This window comes from Molothrus aeneus, chromosome 1 (genome assembly GCF_037042795.1).
Source record: "Molothrus aeneus isolate 106 chromosome 1, BPBGC_Maene_1.0, whole genome shotgun sequence".
NCBI lineage: Eukaryota > Metazoa > Chordata > Aves > Passeriformes > Icteridae > Molothrus > Molothrus aeneus.
The window spans coordinates 130647319-130667448 of NC_089646.1; the positions used below are offsets into that span (position 1 = coordinate 130647319).

Sequence of the window (20130 nt, forward strand, 5' to 3'; positions counted from 1 at the left end):
TTTACTGAGAAGCAGCACAGACTCAACCACTTCAAAGACAACACTACGTTTGCAAAGGAAGGAATTTCTCTCTGACAATTCAGCAGCATCAGCATGTCCTGGAAAATAAGCATGCATCACAAGACAGTGTGCTACACATGGGGAATCCTAAACAAAAAAACTGCTTATGATGAGACTGCACTCAGCGAGCTCACATGATTCTGAAGTAGCTGCTTTCAATGCCTTGGATCACTGAATTAAACTGCTCAGAGCAAAGAGAAGTTGCTCTTGGGCTTCATGTGAAAATCATTATTAGGGAAAATAATTATCATTTTGCCATGTTTGTACAGTGGAGTCTCAATCGGTGTTGCCAGAATGCAAATTTTTAACAATAGCAAACACCAAGTGCCCCTTTCTTTCTGGAAAATATGGGAGTTACAACTTCAGATAACATATAATTCATCAACTGGCATTGAACCAATTTATTGCAAAAGCTTGATACTTGCAACATGCTATTTAAAACCACACACAGGGAACACTTGCAACCCATACCTGAGGCTGATGGGTCATCTACAAATGCTAAAATGACTGGCAAATATATTTTCCTTTGGCATTTTTCAAATTACATATTTACTTTTCTTCGTTATTCTTTCTCTTTTTTGAAGGAAGATGTGCTTTCCTGGCCAGTGTTTAAATGTTAATTTGGAAACCTGAGACTGAGTTCTGCTTTTTATTAGGTTTGATTTTAAAAACAAACAAAAAACATGATTACAAAAAAAAAAATTCCATTTTACGAGCAGCTTTACCACTGCTATGAGTGCTAATGGTAGGAAATCCGCATCTGAGGACACGCAAGACAAAAATAGCTCAAGGTTATTTTAGACCACTTAGACCTGAAGGATTGTGCAGCGCTACAGATCCAGTCAGATCCCACCCAGCAGGCTGTGCCCGACCCCCATCCTTGCACCCTGCAGCACCCCAGGCAGCCTCCCCAGCAGGCTGCAGCAGAACCTGCCATGCAGCAGTGCCGGCTGAACGACAGTGTGCCCCACATCCCCTTCCCTCTTGCCACCAGGGATGTACACCCATATTTTGACTAGGAAAATAGGACTTGTGACACTGCCTTGGTGCCTGCCTGCCTACTGGGTTTTCTTGTCTAACCATGCAAAACTTTTCACTAGCAATTAGAATTGGTTTTTTCTTCTTCTCTTCAGTAGTCTTTGTCTACACTTGGAGTTACAAAATTAGCAACCTCAAGGCTAAATAAAAATGCTATCCCAGAATGATGGGATTACATATAATGCTGTAATTTATAAAGGATGGCTCAGAAGCCATGTTCAGGCTTAAGGGCATAATCTCTACTTTGCCAATCCTATATCCCAGGATAGAGGGGAAAAGGGGGATGTATACATGCAAACGATTCATCCTGACATAGCATAAAAATAGAAAAGACAAAGGGCTGAGACAAGACTTTACAGAAATGACAAACACAGCTTGCATTCAATGTAAAGAGTTATGGAAAGCCTGTTATACACTGCAAACTCCAAAATACTATTTCTCAGAGAATTAAAATCACCCTCTAGGAAAAAAGGAAAAAATAAAACCTCCTCAAAATGTCAAAGCCACGAACTCCCTCTGGCTTACAGTTCCTGTGTGGATTTGAGCTATTTATAAAGGCAATCTCCACGGTTTCTGTCATGCATTGCTGTTAGCATGTCCTGAGCTAGCAAACCAGTGGATACAAACCTGATCTATATAACCATGGCAATAAGTGGAGATATCTGTGCACACTCCATGTTGTGCTTATTAAAATAACAGGAATTGCTGCATTTGATTTATAAAGAGATGAGTAGGTTTCTGCATGAAACTCTACTAATAGTTGGAAAAGCCTGTTCTACTATGGACTGAAAATGGTCTCTCCCCACCCACATGTTCATCTGGGATTTGATCACCAACCTTTGAGAGAAACTCACAAAACCTATTCCACTTAGCAGATTATATTACAGGGCAAAGGAAAACCTTGCAGGCTCAAGATTTGGGTGGAATCCATTTATTCCACATGTGCAAAGACTGGATGAGGAATTGGAGGATCTGCAGCACCAAAACCTCTCCATGTGCTACACACATAAGCCACTCTTCATTGAAATCATTTAAATCTTTTCCTTATATAATATGTTTCCTTGTCTGGTATAGCTTGATTTCAATTTCAACTGCTCTTATTTTTCTTTCCATCATGTTCAAAACGATCATAAACAGTCTGTAAACTCTGCATCACCAATGGCTTTTTAATTATAAAAAATATATTTTCAAATGAAAGATCAGTTCCTTATGTTCTAAGTTGAAAAAGGGACAGTGTCATTCAGCCGAAGGTTAAAAAATCTATTAATCTTAAAATTATAATAATATCGTAAAAAATATAATAAATACAGAAAGGAATGTTCTGCAGACTCTAGACAAGGAACCAAATTTCTGGCAAGAAAATACTTACTCCAAAGAAAGTTAAAACTCATGAAACGTCCATGATGGAGGTATTTTCTATATATATATATATTATTTCTATTCTATTTTCTTGAATACATATTCTAACAAAATGGTCTGTGTCTAAAAAATAACCCACACCACAGTCAAAAGTATTTTTCTCCACTAACAATGTAAGGTTCCTCTTCAATGAAGTACTTAAAATCCATCAATTGCCTGAAGAAAATGTAATACACCCCCATGACATACCCTTGCAAAATCCTGTTTACTTTCTAGGGTGATAGTATTCCTCACCAAAGCAAACATCTGCACTTCTGCAGCAAATGCTTCAGGGATCTCTACTTGCTCTTTCAGGAAACATCTGTGTCAATGTACCTCATTGAAGATGTTCCCTGCAAAAGAAGTCTATCACCATGTTCTTGATTTATTATTATTTACTGTTGTTCTCTCCAAATAATTGCAAATGTTATCTCCATCTCTGAAGATCTGTATGTCCTTTTCTTGCTTGAATGGTTTTACAAGGATGAAAGCAGCATTTCCAAAACACTACAGTGAGTATTGCTGTAGTTACAGCAAAAAAAAAAAGGGGGGACTTTGGTATTTATAAAAGCTAGTTTATAATCAGAATATCTTATCTGTCCTTAGAACACAAAATAGTTCATTTATGAAAACAGAACTCTTATGGAAATAAACTTATTTGATCTTAATTTAAAATGCAGAGGCATAAGAGGGTTTTGTCCTTCGTAATGTGAAGAAAGCTTGTTTCCAATTTTTCAAATATTTTAACAAGGAATATTGTGTATATACAAGGTTTGTGATATCAATTGACTGGTTATTAAACATAGTTCAGCTCTTCCCCTGCTTCCAGCACACTCACAGACATATGTGATATTCATGTTAACAATTTATTTCTTGGAGGGAAGAAACCAGTGTGTTCTCAGTCCAGTTATCCCGGAGGTTGCCTCAGGTTATTTTACTTTTTATGTTTAATATTGCAGGGATTTTATGGATTTACCAAAATACCATAATTTTTATTTTTAAATCACTATTTTTTAAAACAGATTCAATCCAGATCAGACCTTATCATACTCTGTTTCAGTTCACTGCCACCATATGTAAGTGTTGTCAAGGCTGTAATACATAAAGTATCTGGCTCCAGGGCTGGTTTCAGTGTGGTTTTGGAATACAGATTTTATAATATGCAGTTTCCTTCCTCTGAAGTCAGTGGGCTATTCAGTGGAATAAGGTTTCTGAGGCACAGGTCAGCTCTTCAAAGGCACGTAGGCACCCAAATCCTGTTTAAGGATATTCCAGGGATTTGAAACAAGGTGCCTGCCTTATTCCCTCCAAAGAGGGGGGATTTCCTAAACCATGGATAGAGCCAGGTTAAACAGGCAGTCAGGCACTCCCCAGGCAGTCTCTCGACTACTTGTCCCCTACCCTTACTGCCAGGCCACTTACATAAGACATAGGCAGGACATGCCCTTCTTTTGAGACTCTATTGAAGCAGGACCATCCTCAGACTGATCCAGCTCATGCCATGGATCAAACTGAAAGAGCTGATGGATTTTTGCCCTTGGATTGCATGAGTTTCAGTGATGTTACTGCATTCACACGTGCAGTGAGCTTGCTACACAGACCATCTGCATACACGTGCCTCTGGTGTGGACATCTGGTGCTCCTGGGAAACACCACATTTGCTGAGCTGGAGCAAAGCAGCTGAACAGCAAGCAGGCAATGGCGTTGATAGTGTCCAGAAGCGCTGTGCTTTTTGTGTCTTCTCTATGAATGTGCAACCTCTGAAGTTGCCTCAAAGCATCGGATCTGCTCTGTTGGTGTGTGGTGACAACAGCACGTGCCTCCAGCAGAATTTATCTGCTGCAGCACAGTAGTCACGGCTGTGAAGTCTGGAGGGGTGCCAGTGCACTTGGAGCTGTTGTACTGGACCTTCAAATAAAGCTGCTGTACACCCAGAAAGTCAGCCAAATACAGTAAAATCCTCAAAACTAAATTGAGACTCCAAGACAGAAAAAGAGGACATGTTTTGGGAAACTCAGATGTATGGCTTTTTGACTCACCAAAGGAATGTCATTTTGCTCAGCTGTCCCTTGGGTTCTGACTTTCTTATTTGGACTTTCTGATAGACCAGTGTTTTGTGACTTCTTGGGATGTGTGTGGACAATGGCAGACCTAGGGCAGAACTTAGGAATAAAGGTTTCAGCTCTGTACATGCTCATTAGGGAAAGCTGTTTTGAAGGGGCCTTGTTGCTTTAGCTGTTTTAAATGGTGCATATGACTGGAGGAAGAGGAAGACATACACACAAGATGTGTGTATGTGTGTACAGAACTTAAATCATCAATCCATCAGGGTGTGGATTGGGCATGTTTGGTTGTAGTACAGGTCCTGCCATAGGACACAAGGTAATAAGAAGCAGGGAAGAAGCCTTGCAGCAGGTTACCTTACTCTGAAGAGCTGTGCCATTGATTTCAATAGGAAAAAATGCAACCCTCAGATAATTAAACCTATATTAAAGTAGAAAATTTGAGCAGATATTAAACTGGGTCATCCAAAGAACAGCTTTGGCCTTCTGGCATTTTCCAGAGTGGGAAGGAGTATGTCAGAGAATTAAAAAATTGCATCACAATTTTCCCGCTGTTCATTTTTTTCCCTAAGTCATCGAAAAACACACTCTGTGCGCAACTCCTTGGTGAGTTCTCATGTTCATTCATAGCTAGAGCAGATACTGCTGCAGTATTTGGGGTAGGGGTGTATCTTCCATAACTACATATATGAAAAGCAGGATTCTGGATCCTCAGCAAATTCCCCTCTCCCCTCTTGTCCTGGATTGGAGGAAGATGCAGGTCTTTGGGTCCTTTGGGTCCATGCTAAGAAACCCCATGAAGCTCTATGTTGAGGACAGGACCAAATCAGGCCTCTCACAGACCTCTGGATGGGGAGAAGGATTGAAGGCAGAGCAGATGGGCACGTTCCAAGGGCGGAAGAAGTAAGCAGATATTTGAGCAAAACCTCACAGGCAATTTCTTCCAGCTAATCCCTGCCATAATTCTTGCCCCAGCAAAGCTGATCTGGTTCATCATTTCCATGAGGCAAAAGGCATTTTTGTAACTGCTCACTTCTCAGAGGTCTTAGACACTTGCTTTTAATCATATAGTGTATGCTGACATCTGGTGGCATTCAGCAACAAAATCTTCATTAAACAAATATGTTTCAGTTTTAAGGAGTCAGCATCCTTACTTTCCCTTAGCTGGCTGCAGAGAAGCATTCCTCCCAGACCACATCAGACTGGGGTTTACTGTAACACATTAGTATGGGACTGGCATGTCCTGGAACTCTTGTGGGACGTGTATGTGAGCACTGACCTCCAGATAAGGAAGGGACCATCAGCCCAGGGACCATCAGCCAAGGCACCTGACTGTGCTCAAATGCAGTCACAAAATGGAGAACATGGCATCTTGTCATTCCTTCTTCTGAACACAGAGAAACAATGCACTAAAAAGAAAGTGATGCAAAACTACCATGGGTTTTAGCAGGAAGAGAACCGCTGTAAAATCTTAGGTGGTAACACTTCTGAAATTTATTTTATCCTTATTTCAAATTGGAAAGAAAGAAACAAAACAGTGTGTATGAATATCCAGAGGGATTTAGCAAAACCTTGTTTCAGGCTATGCAATAAGTAGCATGGAATCAGCTGTCATAGTTAAAAGATACCCATGATGTAGCTGTTCCATTAAAAGTTGGATTAAAATCATGTTTAAATTTCATTTCCTTCAGTCCTTATCCTGCTTTTGATTAGTTTTAAGAGCAGTTGATGGTCTTATGATTTGAAGATTTTGCATTTTAAATTTTGTGTACATGGTCTGGAATTTTATGTGAAATTGTGTGTTTGATCTTTGACCTCTGTTTACTACAATCCTGATTTGCCACTAATTTGATAGCAAGACATAAGAGCCTACTGTAAACAAGCTGCTCACTTTACATAGCTATGTTTGGCTCCTAAATGAAGAAGTATGTATGGAATATACTTTGGGTACTGTAGCCTCCTAAAGAAATAATAAAAACCACATCACTGCTTAGTTCTCCAGGTAACATTTACATTAGAGAAAATAAGTTGCATGCCTAATAGAGAGAGAAAATGTAGTTCTTGTCCATTTTGGGTTTGTTTGCTTAAAATTATTCTTTAAAGTATTTGAAAGCTGAGGCTGTCTCTTTTGAAGTCAGTGGGAACTTTGACATTGATTTTAAAAGGATCAGGATTAAGCCTAAATTGGTAGGGTCTAGAAGGCAAAAATGAAAACATCCAAAGTCTACAAATCTCTCACTGATCCACCACGCAGAAAGGAAGGACAAAAGCCTTCTCCAAGGTCTGTAACATACATCTTGATTCCAGAACTTTTATTTTTTTGTACATTTGTAGACTTCAAGATGGAAAGCAACTTTCCAACGGACTGTAATTGCTAGCATATGAAGTAGTACACACTTGCACCATGGTCTTGTAAAGATGCTGGGGGAAGGGAGATGAAAGCTGCTTATAAAAATCAACTGACTGTTGGTACACATCTTCCACGAATTGTCCTGCACTGTCCATTACACAGTGCTCCCTGCCTGCAACCCACTCCAGGCAGATCTCCAGCCCACAGGTACAGCCTTACACATTGACCAGCAAAAGCCTGCTTGTAGACATTTAACTCAGAAACACGTCTGATCATCCTGCTCAAGCTCAGCATTTTGGCACTCATCTGGCACTAGCAGCTGGGTAAAAGCAAGGTCTTCAACTCTCTCCTGCACCATCCTGCTGGAACCATCTGTCCCAACACTGAACTTCCCATCACCCAGGGATCTATCCTCACAGGAACACCTAAATACCCTGGACAAAGGGAGAAGGAAACCATTTGGCAGAGAAAGAAACCATTGACTCTTTAATTTTCTGTCCTGGGAAATCTCAGTAACTGGCCAGAGCCGAGTAGTCAAGGACAGGGACTCCTCAGCTGAGAGTGTGGCTCATCTAAAATGGCAAAGTGTAAGCTCAGAGAAGTGATGGGGCATGGGCAAACACACATGAAAAGCCCTCTTCTTTCCTCTTCAGACACCCAAGTGCATTGAATATCCCAAATGCAGGGGCACCAGGTCAAGCTCCTCATGGACGACTTCCAGAGGCTAAAGCAACCAGGGTTAGGAACCTGCCTATTCTGTTGGTTTATGAGGTCCCAATGTCATACAAGCCAGAGTTCAGGGACACACACAGATCAGGCACTGTCCCACATCATCTGAACCTGAAGCTGACAAAGCATCCATTACAGTCTCCAAATCCTCATGACCAAACAGAGGAACATTATCCGTTGTTAACAGCAACTGATGCTTGGCCCATGCAGCATGCAAGTGAGGGAATCCATGAAATGAACACTCAAAACAGTCTCTTGCATCTCCATTGCTCAGAAATATCCCAAGATGTTAAAAACTTGATGGGATGCACAAGCGAAGGTGGATGTAATCTCCCAGGCTGTGAAGTCCCTTCTCTTCTACCCAAAAATGTCAGGCAATAGAATGAGAGGGGTCAAACACTGACACCTGCAGCTTACTCTCTTTAACCAGCCTTGAGATTTCTCAGCAAATCAACTCAAGAAGTGTCTACTCCATCTTCACAGGTGCTGCCTTGTGCTGTGTGCTACTCCAAGGGAGTGAGGTGCTGCTCACAGGGAGAAACAGTCCTGTCCTGATACTGATGTGGTCAGCCACCACAGAGACACAAATCTGCTCATCTATTGCCTTTGCCCATGTGTAAAAACAGACAGTCAGGTCACCTTTCTGAAGATATTTTTCTTGAGGTAGTTTTTTGAGCTACTGCACAGTACAACAAATACAACAACCAAAGATACACAGACAGAGATTTGTACATGGTGTGTTCTGCACATATCCCCAGTGAAGTGACCTTGCTAATGTGTTGTAGTACCCACTGAAAATGCCGTATATTTCCATGTTTTTGAAGTGGCTGTAGTCTATCCTGCTGGCCCAGCTGGCAGAAGACACCCCTGATTTGAAGGGCCCTCAAATGGAACTTGACTTTGGGAACAAACTTCCAGCACAGCTGTGTGCCACTGAAAACTGGGAGTAATGTTCTCAGTTAAAACATCTTGCAGATCCCATCTTCTGCTTCCACTTCATGGGACATTTCCTCAGGATATTTCAGGATCCAGTCCTAAGGACTTAATACCTTTATGCCAAACACCTCAGCATCACTTTTAGCCTGAAAATAGAAATGCACAAATATAGGGACTTTGGCACACAGTTAGTTGTTTTTCCTAATGGAGGGTAGTAACTGAGCAGAAATAGTTTTTAAAATATTCTTCAATATTTTAATAGGGCTGGTTTACAATGTAAAGTTAAATTAATCAGAATAACTGAATAATGGTTTTATATGCAAGACAATCAGAGATCTTCAATAAATAAAGGTTGCCATAGGAGCCCCTGGCATGTTTAGACTGAGTTGGTATGTCTGGAACCAACTGTGGAAGAATGATCTGTCACTGTTAGATCAACTTTAAAAGCATTTCAACAAGGGCTCCATGTAGACAGCATTACAGAAAACCTGTTCCAATAACTTTCTTATGCAAGAGAAAACCACAGTCATATTTGTATTTTAGGCAGTGAACCAACAAGAATGAAGCAAAACAACAGCAACTGTCCCCAGGAGATATTTTGGGCTGCTCCTCTCCTCCCACTCCCCTTACACTCTTTTTCAATCTCCTACCAATCTGGGCATTTTTGGCAACAGAGAACCATACTGAAAAAGTCATTGTCAGGCTGATAGGGACCACTGTGTCTTTTGGCTACCAAAGACAATTTCTCCAGCCTGGCCGAGCATCAACCTCTTCGCTCCCTATTTTGAGCTGGGGCAGAGGTGAATGTGTGAAGAAGGGTGAGGAATGGGAGAACTTTCCTCAGCTCAGCAACCTTTGACAATCGCTGCTGCTTTTCCTCTTCATCCCAGGATCTGCTATACAACAAGTGCAAATTGAGCATGACAAATAAGAGCATTAGCCTGGTGTTTCTGCTCAAATGATTTGCCTTGAAGTAGCTGATGTTGACACTTAAATTGTCAGCAGACTTCTAGTTTGGCACTGCAGTTAGAAGAATGGGTCCTTTCACACTTCCCTCTGGGCTATTGTTTCAACTCTCTCTAGACAGGGCAAATATCATTGTAGCAGTTTACACTCCAGTTTCACTGCACTGGTTATTTTGCAGTCATAACCAAGATTGCCTAGAATTTTTTTCTATAATGTAAACTTAGACTGCAGAGAATAATTACACAACACTGTAAAAATAATCTGCAGCAATTTACACAGCCATGAAATACTGGAGCTGTTTTTTTCCATCATACCTATATATACATGGCTGCAGCTAATTCCAATATTTACAAAGGACTCAATGGAGCTGTGATCACAGAAACTGGTATTTCAAGTTAGGCCACACGCATGAACAAAACATTTATTGCTATAAGACAAGATTTTGTATTTTGGGGTGTTATACCATCATCTAACTGAAGAATTACCTTGCCACTTCTGGCTTTTCTAAATCCCCTTCTGTCCGGATTCAAATAAATCCTTGTGGCTAAGATATTATGCGTTCAAGTTGGAAAGTATTAATTTAGCTACAGTTTCTTTCCTGTAATTGTGTGTTTCTTCTATTTTTGACCTAATTAATCATACTGGCCGTCAGCTTTGCTGCTGCTCATTTCTATTAGGGATCGTATCTCCTTGCCTGCTGGAAGCTCAGCTCCCAGCCTGCTATCCTGCATGCTGACTTGTCCTCTCTCAATGCAGCTTGCTGATGGTAGCACTACTGGGACTCAGAAATCAATGCCAGTTCTTCTTAAGAGTAGGAGAAAACCAATATAGCAGGGAGCAGAATAATTGCCCACTGACCCTTGTCTGCTGCAATAATTGTCAGGACTTTGGGTTTCAAACCCAGCTAAGCAAAGGAATGAATTAATGCAAGTCGGTTCCTCCAAGGTACAGGATGAGCTCTCTGGATTGCATGCAGTTGTATTGTCAACAGCCTGAAGATGTGGTGTCTTAGTATTTCTTTCTATGCTTCTCTGGAGAGGCCTACTTCTGTCTCCTATGTAATTCTGCCAAGCTCGTACCTTGCCTGCTTTACACTCACTTTAATGAGCTTGTTTAGTCATTGTTTTCCCCAGAAGAAACAAATGATCAAATCAAAACTAAAAGAATGAATGAATAAAGCCACAGACTGAGAATTAACACATTGACTGAAGTCTCTGAAAAGAAACTATTCAGGAAATAATTAGAAGAGAAAAATACAGGACATAAGTAAGAATTTATGTAAGTGACTATCTGCCTTTGGGAACAACAACTTCTAAGTTTTGCAATCTAGCAGTGAGGAATTAATAGTTAAGCATTAGGTTTAGGCAGTGATTTGAAGGAGTTAAATTCCCAGGCTGCCTCTTCAGAGGAGGGTGGGGCATTGGGGAAGTCAGAGACCAAAAAAAAGGCACCTGAATGTCCTGGGAAGGAGCAGCAAAACCTTCTGTCAAGGTCCCCTTCCTCTCCTGTGCTCCAACTACTCCAGCTAAGGGTGTCCGGGTGCACACCAGCAATCTGCACACATCTGCATGCGGAGAGGATGTGAGGAGCCTTTCTCACATCAGGAAGAGAGTGCCACGTCCTGTTCACCTCTCCTCAGGGCCACCCCTCCCCACTGGTGTGACATTGCACGGCATGGCCAGTGGCTGGGGCCTGAGGGCAGGGCCATGGACATCATCCCAGGCACCTTGGAATGAATCCTTTGGGGGAGCAGGATCTGGGAGCGGGCCCCTGTCTGGGCCCTGGTACAGCACACACAAGGTAAGTGCCAGCGTGCAGCAGCAGCAGGGCTTGGGGAGAGGGGCACTGAATTCAGCTTCTCTCCTGGGTCCTCTGAAGAGACCCATTCCAGCACCTGTTTGCTGCTGGCTCTGCTCCCTCCTCACCCCATAGTTCAGCCTGTGCCGCCCTGGCTCCCTCTCCAAGCAGTCCTTTCTGAGCAGGAACTGGGCAGAGCTGTTCTGTTCTCTGCTAGAGCAGCACTGGTTTTTGTCATCTGTGTTTCTGTCACTGCTATCAATGGATTTAGGCAACTGCAAAAGAGAGACTGAAGCGGCCCCTAAGAGCTAGCAATTTGAAGCATCTGCTACCAATAAAAATTAATTGGAGGTTGCTTAAACCCTTTACCTTTTATCTGCTTTTTGTTTAGAAGGCATGGAAGGATACCCAGCATTCTTGACTTTCTCTACATAAGAGGCAAACCACTTTGTCATGATGGAAAGTATTGATATAAATTGTGCATAAAAGGCTTGCAACTAGCTGGTCCCTTTTTCTAGGAGCAGCCCAGTAGCAGGTGATAGCCTGAAGAAGGTTCCAGAAACTGTCCCCTCTGGATTCTGCATTTGCTGCTGGGTGGATATCCATTTGGCAGGGTGCATTTTTCAGAGCAAAGGAAAACTGAGAATTCCTGTGCACAGGTCCCTGGAGCAGCAGGACTCCTGGCTGATGGCTGGTGGCAGTGCTTCTCAGGACCAGAGCTGAGGTCTCTTACTGGGAGATAAGAATGTGGAGCCAATGGTTTTACTGTGGGTTTGTGAATTGGGGTCCCAAGGCTGTGAGCTTGCCCACCTGCCAAGAAGATGGCAGCAACAGGGAATTCCCTTGGCATGGGGATACCCACCTGCATGTCAAAGTGGGGCGTTTCTGTTTGCTTGGAAAACCTCCCAGTCCTGCTCCTGTACTCCTTGGGGTTGTTGCATGACTATGGCTGTTTTTTAAACGTGGTCGCTTTCTGGGTAGACCTTAATAGTATTTTAGAGCTGCTTGGGTGTCTGTGGGTGAGACTGATATTCTGTTCTTTTATTTACTTTAGTTGTAGCTTTGGAGCAGTAATGGGTAGCTATGGGTCATATGTTGATGCCAGCCCTAATTTTTCCAACAGTTACATTCTTCTGTCCACCCCCTTTTTCACATTTTACATTTTTGGAAGCCTCAGAAACAATTCCCTCCTCCCATTCGTGGCTATCCTGTGATTCAGTGGACCATCCCATTTTCAGGTCTTTGCACAGGGGCTCTTTCCCTTCCCCTTTTCTTGAGGTAATTTTGTCCTGTTGGTTTGAAAGGGAGCTCTTTGTTTTCTCCCTCTACAGGAGACCATAACTGCACTGGCTCTGATCTGCCTGGGAGCAGCCCAAGACAGCTGAGGTGAATTACTTTTGGGAGAGTATTTTTCAGCCCCTTCAACCCCATGAGGAGGTGAAAGAGTGAGATCCCCTTTCAAGAGCCATAGACATGAGGGGCTTGGCACAGCTGCCAGTTGTGGTTGCCTAGTGCCACATGGGCATCAGACACATCCACCCAGGAGCAGCAGATCAGATATATTCTTTAGGGAAATCCATGGCACTGGACTAGGCCTTCAGTGATGTCTGTAAACACTCAGCTCCCTGGAAAACTTTAAGTGGCTGTGTCCATGTGACTGTGTAGTATAATGCTGCTTTGTGTTGGAATTAGTTTCTTTGTCTTTTGATTTAATTGGGATTATTCTCCCAAGAGGTCCCTGATCAGGCTGATTGTATGCTAGCTGTTGGCATAAGGGTGGAAGGGGGCACACATGGCCATGGGGAAGAGCAGTGGAGGTAGGATTTCTCCTTGCCATCAGCATAGCTGATATAGCTTGGCTGATACTGCCTGAGGAGCTGCATCTCTGAAATCAGCAAAACCCAGGCCATGCTCCCACAGCCCTCCCTGTATAGGCAGGGTGTGTTATGGGACACGAGTGTGTTTAATGGGGCAGTAAAATCTGATGAAATATGTACTTAGTTACCTGAAGTATTTCCTGCAAACTAATATCGTAATATTTTTGTGTGTGCTGGAGCAATGAGTGTAGGAAGCCACAACATGTGGGCTTTGTCTGCTTAATAGAAAGTATATGTAATTGCCTCAGTGTAATACATTTTTATTTCCCTCAGGACTTCTCATAGGTTTTTACTTATTTACAATATTGTTGTTTATGGATAAAAACAATTTGCAGGATTAGTTGAGATTATTATCTACGGTGCTGATCTTGGTTTGAGTTTGTATTATCAGAGTAGGTGAAAACATCTGGATGAGAACAGTCACTGAGAGCTCAGATAAAATAGAATCATAGTATAGTTTGGGTTAGAAGGGACCTTGCAGGCTGGCTAGTTCCAACCCCCTGCCATGGGCAGGAACAGCTTACACTCGACCATGTTACTCAGAGCCCCATAAGAACTCTTCTGTAACTCACCATTTCACATGTCTGTTGTGTGTAGACTCTGTGTGTAGTTATTCAAGTGCAGAAGCTGAGCCAGAGATAGAAATTTATTTCACTTCTGCTTCTTTTTCCTTCTTTGCCTGTCACTTCATAGACTCTGAGTTATTACTGGCTGCCCAGACAGCCACCTTGAAAGATTGTCTTATGTTGTGGGTTGTAGGAATAAATAATTTCTGCTCTGTATTTAGGGGTTGACAATGCTGACAGTTCCTTCAGATGGACCTGTGGCCTCTTGTCCCTTCAGAGTCCATCAGAGCCTGCCAGGTGGTGAGTGTGTGCCTGATGCCTTGCGGGGTCTCATCAGCCAGCGGTGGTGGCTGCTAGCAGGTGTGAGAAGAAATCCCACAGATTAAGCAGATTCTTGTAGAGGTTTTTATACTCTGCCTTCTATCATATAGATGAAATCTAGATTTTGTGTGGAATGCCACAATTGAGGTTTTTATCTCATTCTGTTCAAGAGAAACATCTTCAGTGCTTCAACTCAGGGCTTGATGTCTAGTGCCACTGAGCCTCAGCAAGGTGGTCCCATTTTTTCCAGTGCCTGCTGGTACTTCTGATGCCATGGGGACTGCTTCACCTGTGCTATGAGGGACCCAAGGCAGGAAGGCAGGAAGCTGTCTCCATGGAGAGAAAGATCTTCTCTCCATTTGCCTTGGCTCAGGAAGCACCCCAGAAACAGTGAGGGTCTCTTCAGCTGGCACCATCACCAGAGAAAAATATTGTCATGGTAAATCCCTACAAACAATCACCAGGACATTTTAAATACTTAAGCAATGGCATTTCCAACCATGGCTTTCAATTAGGAAAAGCTCTAAGCAAATCAAGGTGTCCATAGGAAATGTGGGTGGGAGTCAGAGGACAGCATAGCCACAGCACAGGTGGGTTTCAATCAGGACATCTTTCCTCTCCAGGAAGGAAGAGAAAGTCTGTTGAAGTTGAAGGCAAACCCTCCTGGGGTTTTTTATGTTATTTTTTCTGTCTCTGTAGGATACCTCAGTCTCCAGTCTGCTCCCTCATGCACTACAGATGTTACCTTTTACAGGTTAATCAGTAAACCAGTCCCTGAGCATGGGGAAAGTAGAGACAAATGTCCTCACCCGGCTTTCTGCTGGTGTACTCATCTGTGAAGACTGCAGTGAAGTTTTTCCTGTTCAACACCATCCCTTCAGCTCTTTATTCTAAAACCCTTCACTGAAAGCAAACAAGAGTATCAAAACACTGACTCCATGTCATCCTGTTGTCCTTTACCTGTGAGATTTCAGAGTTCATGCAGTTTCAGTTTCCTTTATCTTATTGGGAAATGTGTTTGGCAGAAAATGCATACAATTTCTTAGGTATTACAGAAATGTATGTTATTTTCAGCCCTAATAAATCAAAACTTAGGAAGAGGACTTTCTTCAGCCTTTCAAATGCAACTTTTTTAATCTCTTATATGGGAATTCAAAACTTAAATCTTATAATGAAGCACATGATCATAGAATGGGTAAGGTTGGAAGGAATCAGAGAATGGCTAAGGTTGGAGATATCTGGTTCAACCTCCCTGCTCAAGCAGGGCCCACTAGAGCACATTACTCAGAATTGTGTCCAGAAGGCTTTTGAGTCATTCCAGAGAAGGAGACTCTACAACCTCTCTGGGCAGCCTGTTTCAGTGCTCTGTCAGCCTCACAGTAAAACAGTTCTTCCTATGTTCAGATGGAATCTCCTATATTTCAGTTTCTGCCCACTGCAGCTAGAAGCAAGAAGCATTGCACGATTTTCCAGTGTTGTTCTGCTGTCAAGAATCCAGCAACTTTCCATGGTTTTATGCCCATTTAACTAGTTTCTGCTAGAAAACAATTTGTGGCTTTAGCTCATAAATGCAGGACTCTCAACTGGGCTAGCTTGCACACAAGCTCTCAGGCTCTGCCAGAGCTACAGGTCTGATCTGCTGAGGGTTGTGTTCTGATTAGCTTTAGTGTGACCAAGAAGCTGACACAAGAGGGCAAAATTGAACACTGGTTAGAAAATATTGCCCATATCTTTTTTTAACCTCATACATCTGTTCTGCTGTGCTGAACATCAGCTGCAGATGCAAAGATCACATCTCTGATGGGAAATGAGCACACAGCTTATAGACTGCAGCCTCCAGCTTAAAAAGGGAGATCAGCTGCTGTTGGGGAACTTGCTCATGACTCAAAGGTAAGGGAAATAAATATGGGAAAGCATTACCCCTTGCCTGTCCTTTTCCACAACACTATAAGCATGTCTGTATCATCCCAGTTATCAAATTCCATAGGGAAGTATAGGGGTTTTTTCTATCAACCACTGCAAGCAGAGTGGGAGCAAACCATGAATTCCTATGAATATAGAGGAGGCTGGACATGGGGCAGCAGGTCTGGGACAATGGGGGTGTAGCCCAAAGACCGGAGGCAGTATGCAGTTTTATCAGCCTGCTTGAGGAGTCACCTGCTTATCTGGTTTCCACCAGGCACTTCTTAGGGTCCCAGAGCAGAATTTCCTAGTGTGTGCTATTGGCAGGCCTCTAGTATCCTGCTTGGGTTCCCCCTACAAAGCCTGGAAAGAGCCATGTGCCTGTGGCAGTTTCCTGCTAAGCCCAGCGTGGTGCTGGGCATCAGAGAGCAGCAAGCCAACCCAGCTCCACATCCTGAGCTTGGGGCACACACACTCAAAGCAAATGCTGATGGTGGGAGAGCTCACAGTCCATCTATTCTGGACATTTTCTTCTCTTCAGCATTGCTGGCAGAGCTGCTTGCAGGAGTGTTTCCTTGCCTGACAGACAACAGAAACTGGTGAGCAAAACCCTTTTATTTAGGCCGATGGCTCACCATTCATTTTGAAGAAGTCTTGGTAGCTCTTCCTGGACACCTTATGCAGGACATTGGAAATGAATGCTCTGGCAGAGCTGGGGCCATGCTAAGCACCAGCTACAGCTTGTCTGAGTGTCTGTTTTCTGATTCACATTGGGCTATTTTTCACAAATCTCTGACTGTTCTCCATGCTTCCCTTCCCAGCAAATGCTATGGTAAAATGAGTTTTAATTTTTTTCTGAGGACATTAAAGAACATTTGCATTTGATTTTTTTCTTTTTTTTTTACTGATGACTGAGGTGACTGCAAGTTAAACAGGAGCTTTGTAATTACACTAATCTGTTTTAAGAGGCGTGATAATGTTAATTAGGAAATTTCTAGGCACTAAGGAACATTACAATACAATTGTCATTTGTCAGAAAGTGGGGTGCAGAAGACAAATGCAAAGAAACTTGAGTCATTAATTATACAGATCCTACCTAGTGCAGAATTTAGTTTTGCTTCAGACTGCTTCAAAATGGAATGTTGAAGAAAAATGGGGTGCATAGTGCAGGCTGTGTCTGATATCCAGCTTAGCACTGACTAGAGGGCTTAAACTGTGGAGCCAGCAGAGCAGGGCAAGTCCTTCCCTTCCCTTAGTCAGCATTGAGTGGGAAAGAGCAGGCATGGCCTGAATCTGAATCCCTACATTCCTTTGGACGTGCCTGGCTCAGTGTAGTGCTTTGCCCTTCCTGTCCCCATCTTCTAGGCTAGTCTACAAGTAATGACTTTCAGTTAAGTTGGCTGTGGCCACTGTGTTGATTTTCGAGTCTCACAGCATGTCTGTGAGTTGCAAAGTGATGTAGGGTGAGAGTCTGGCTGCTCATGCAACACCTGTCTGTTCCTGAGATTTCACGAGGTTGCTGTTTGGATCTGGGACATTGCTGTCACACAAAGGAGTAATGTTGCTCCCGCCTTGAATCTGTGCTTCTGGTGCTCCATTTGCCTTAGCATTCATTTGACTCCTTGATGAGGGAATTTGTCTGGTAAATTGACAGGAAAATACTCATGGATATAATTTTTAAAATAAAAGTTGTCTTTCGTGTAAAATCTCACCTGTAACACCAGCCCCTTACGATTTTGTGATCCAAAGACTGCATTGCTCTTCAGAGCTTAAGTATGATCCTTTTACTATGGTCTTGAAGTCTGCTTTGGGCATTGATAAAAAATATGTCTGAATCTTATCCTTGCTTGTCTCCAATAGTCTGCCATATCTGATTAAGTCCTCTTTGAAGGAATCAAAAAAACCCAAAAAAGGCTTTAGAAAGATGAACAAACAATAACTGTGCACTTCAGTGATAAGGGAGGTGGGGACCTTTTACTAACCTGGCAACTGAAGACTGTGATTATTTCATTTGGAGTTTTGGTGACATGTATAAACTGTTATGCTCATGTTTATAATGTCACCATGGATTGTCCCAGAAAAATGGCATTCACTAATGTGAGCAGTGGGGAGATATGCTTCCCATGCTTTGACTAATACGAACTTTGAAACAAGCAGCCAGCAGCTTCAAAGAACAGCCAGGTGGCGTGCGAATCAACACCAGGCCTGGAGCAGAGCTCTTAAGGAAGGGATATTTGCAGTGTGCTCAAAAGTAAATAGTGACCATCAAACTGAACAGGTGTGTGCTGCTTGGACTGAGGTTATACTGGTATAGCTCCACTCTCCTCGATGACGTTCATGGCTGATTTACATCATCTAGGCTAGAAACTTTGGCCCCATTTGGTGATATGAACTGTTTTGCCCATAATGGGGAAATGAAGAGAGGTTATGGAGCTATGATAGTGAGAAGTCACAGAGTTGTTAAACTCTTGGATGAGGCATACAGCCACTCTCTGGCTATATTTCCTTTGTATCCTGCTGTGGTTTGCAGAACAACCTGTAATGTAGAGGTCTATGGTGAAGTGCAAGGTTTGGAGGAAGTCCCTCCACACACGAAAACAATGACTCAGAGCAAAGCAAATACTGGCTCCTTGGACAGGACTTCATGGTGGTGAGGTGAGGTAGTAACATAGAAGTGCATGTCCCTCTGTGGACAAGTCTACCTCTTGCTGCCATTTAATTCCCTAGAACCAAATCAGCCTCACGGGAGCTGAAACCTCCACTAGAGTCCTAGCTAACATGTTCGATGATTTGACTGTCATCCTAATGGAAACAAAGTAATGTTGTCAGCTGATACAGATTGTACTTGAAGGCCTTTTCTTCAACAGCCAAGGGTATCTCCACTGTAAATATGTTCCTGTGAAAAACAACCAAAATATGGGGTTTGTGTGCATAACAGACTTGTACCCACACAGTTAACTCTCAGTTAAAGCCTAGTTTAATTTTTTGGGCTCCAGCTTGGGAGTAAATAGATCGTGACTCCATTTACTTTGCTTTATGATTCTAACCTACTATTTCTTAATGTTTCTTTTCCATTTTTATTGGGGGTATTGTTGTGGGTTTGGGGATTTTTTCTGCTTTGTAATTGTCTCAAGGTTCTTTTATTTATTGACTTCTTATCACATTATTTTCTTTCCTTTGTTTCTCTTTCAGTAACAGTCTTTTGCTCTCAGCAGTGACTAAAGCACCATGAACGTTTTCATTGTGTTTGTGTTATCATGCAGCAATGACTCAGTCATCATGTCAAGATGACCAAGAGCAAAGCTCCTCTGTCTGCAAAAGCTTCTGTCAAACAAATAACAGCAGCTTTCACCTGATCAAGTCTCTAGCTCCATCTCTTGACTATTGTACTTTTTTTCACCAGAGTTAATGTTCTTCATAGTAATTTGTGTGGTCTGTGTTTTGGAGTTATGATGAGAAAGTACTGCTAGCAATCAGGATGTTTAGTTACTGCTGAGCAGTGCTGGCACAGCATTGAGGTGGGCTTTGTTCCTCATACTGCCCCATCAATGTGTAGGCTGGGAAGCAGGAAGGGGAAGGGGACACAAGAAGCAGGAAAGGGGACACAGCTGGGACAGTTGACCCCAAGTTACCAAAGGAGTATTCCATACCATATGGGGTTGTCCTCAGCATATAAAGCAGGGGGAAGAAGGGAAAAAGGGGACATTTGGCATTGGTGCTCCTAGGTAACCATTACTCAAGATAGAGCCTTGCTTCTGTAGAAATGGTTAAACACTTATACACCAATGGGAAGCAGTGAATGAATTCCTGACATTGCTTTGCTTCTCATGCAGCATTTGCTTTATTTATTAAACTGTCTCTATCTCAACCCACAAGTTTTTGCACTTTTACTCTTCCAATTTTCTCCCCCATCTTGCTGGAAGAGTGGCTCCAGCTGTGTGAGGCTGAGCTGCTGGCTGCTGTGATAACCACACATCTGAGGCTGCCAGGACAAACTGAAGAGCAGTGCATGGTTTAAAAAGCATGCATGTGAGAGATAATAGCATCTGGCTCATGAAAAGGATACTCAGTTCTCCTTCATCTCTTCAATTCCTGAAAAGGAATTTATCTTCCTCACCCCATTTCCA

General features: G+C 42.6%; 1 protein-coding gene across 1 annotated transcript in view; it reads left to right on the forward strand.

Moving 5' to 3' along the window:
• The first annotated feature begins 11246 nt into the window (after window positions 1-11246).
• NIPAL2 (NIPA like domain containing 2) overlaps window positions 11247-20130 on the forward strand; it is a 50106-nt gene continuing 41222 nt past the window's right edge. The window contains 2 exon segments of the mRNA XM_066547768.1: window positions 11247-11267; window positions 11269-11340. Of these exon segments, the coding sequence (XP_066403865.1) occupies window positions 11247-11267; window positions 11269-11340 (93 nt within the window).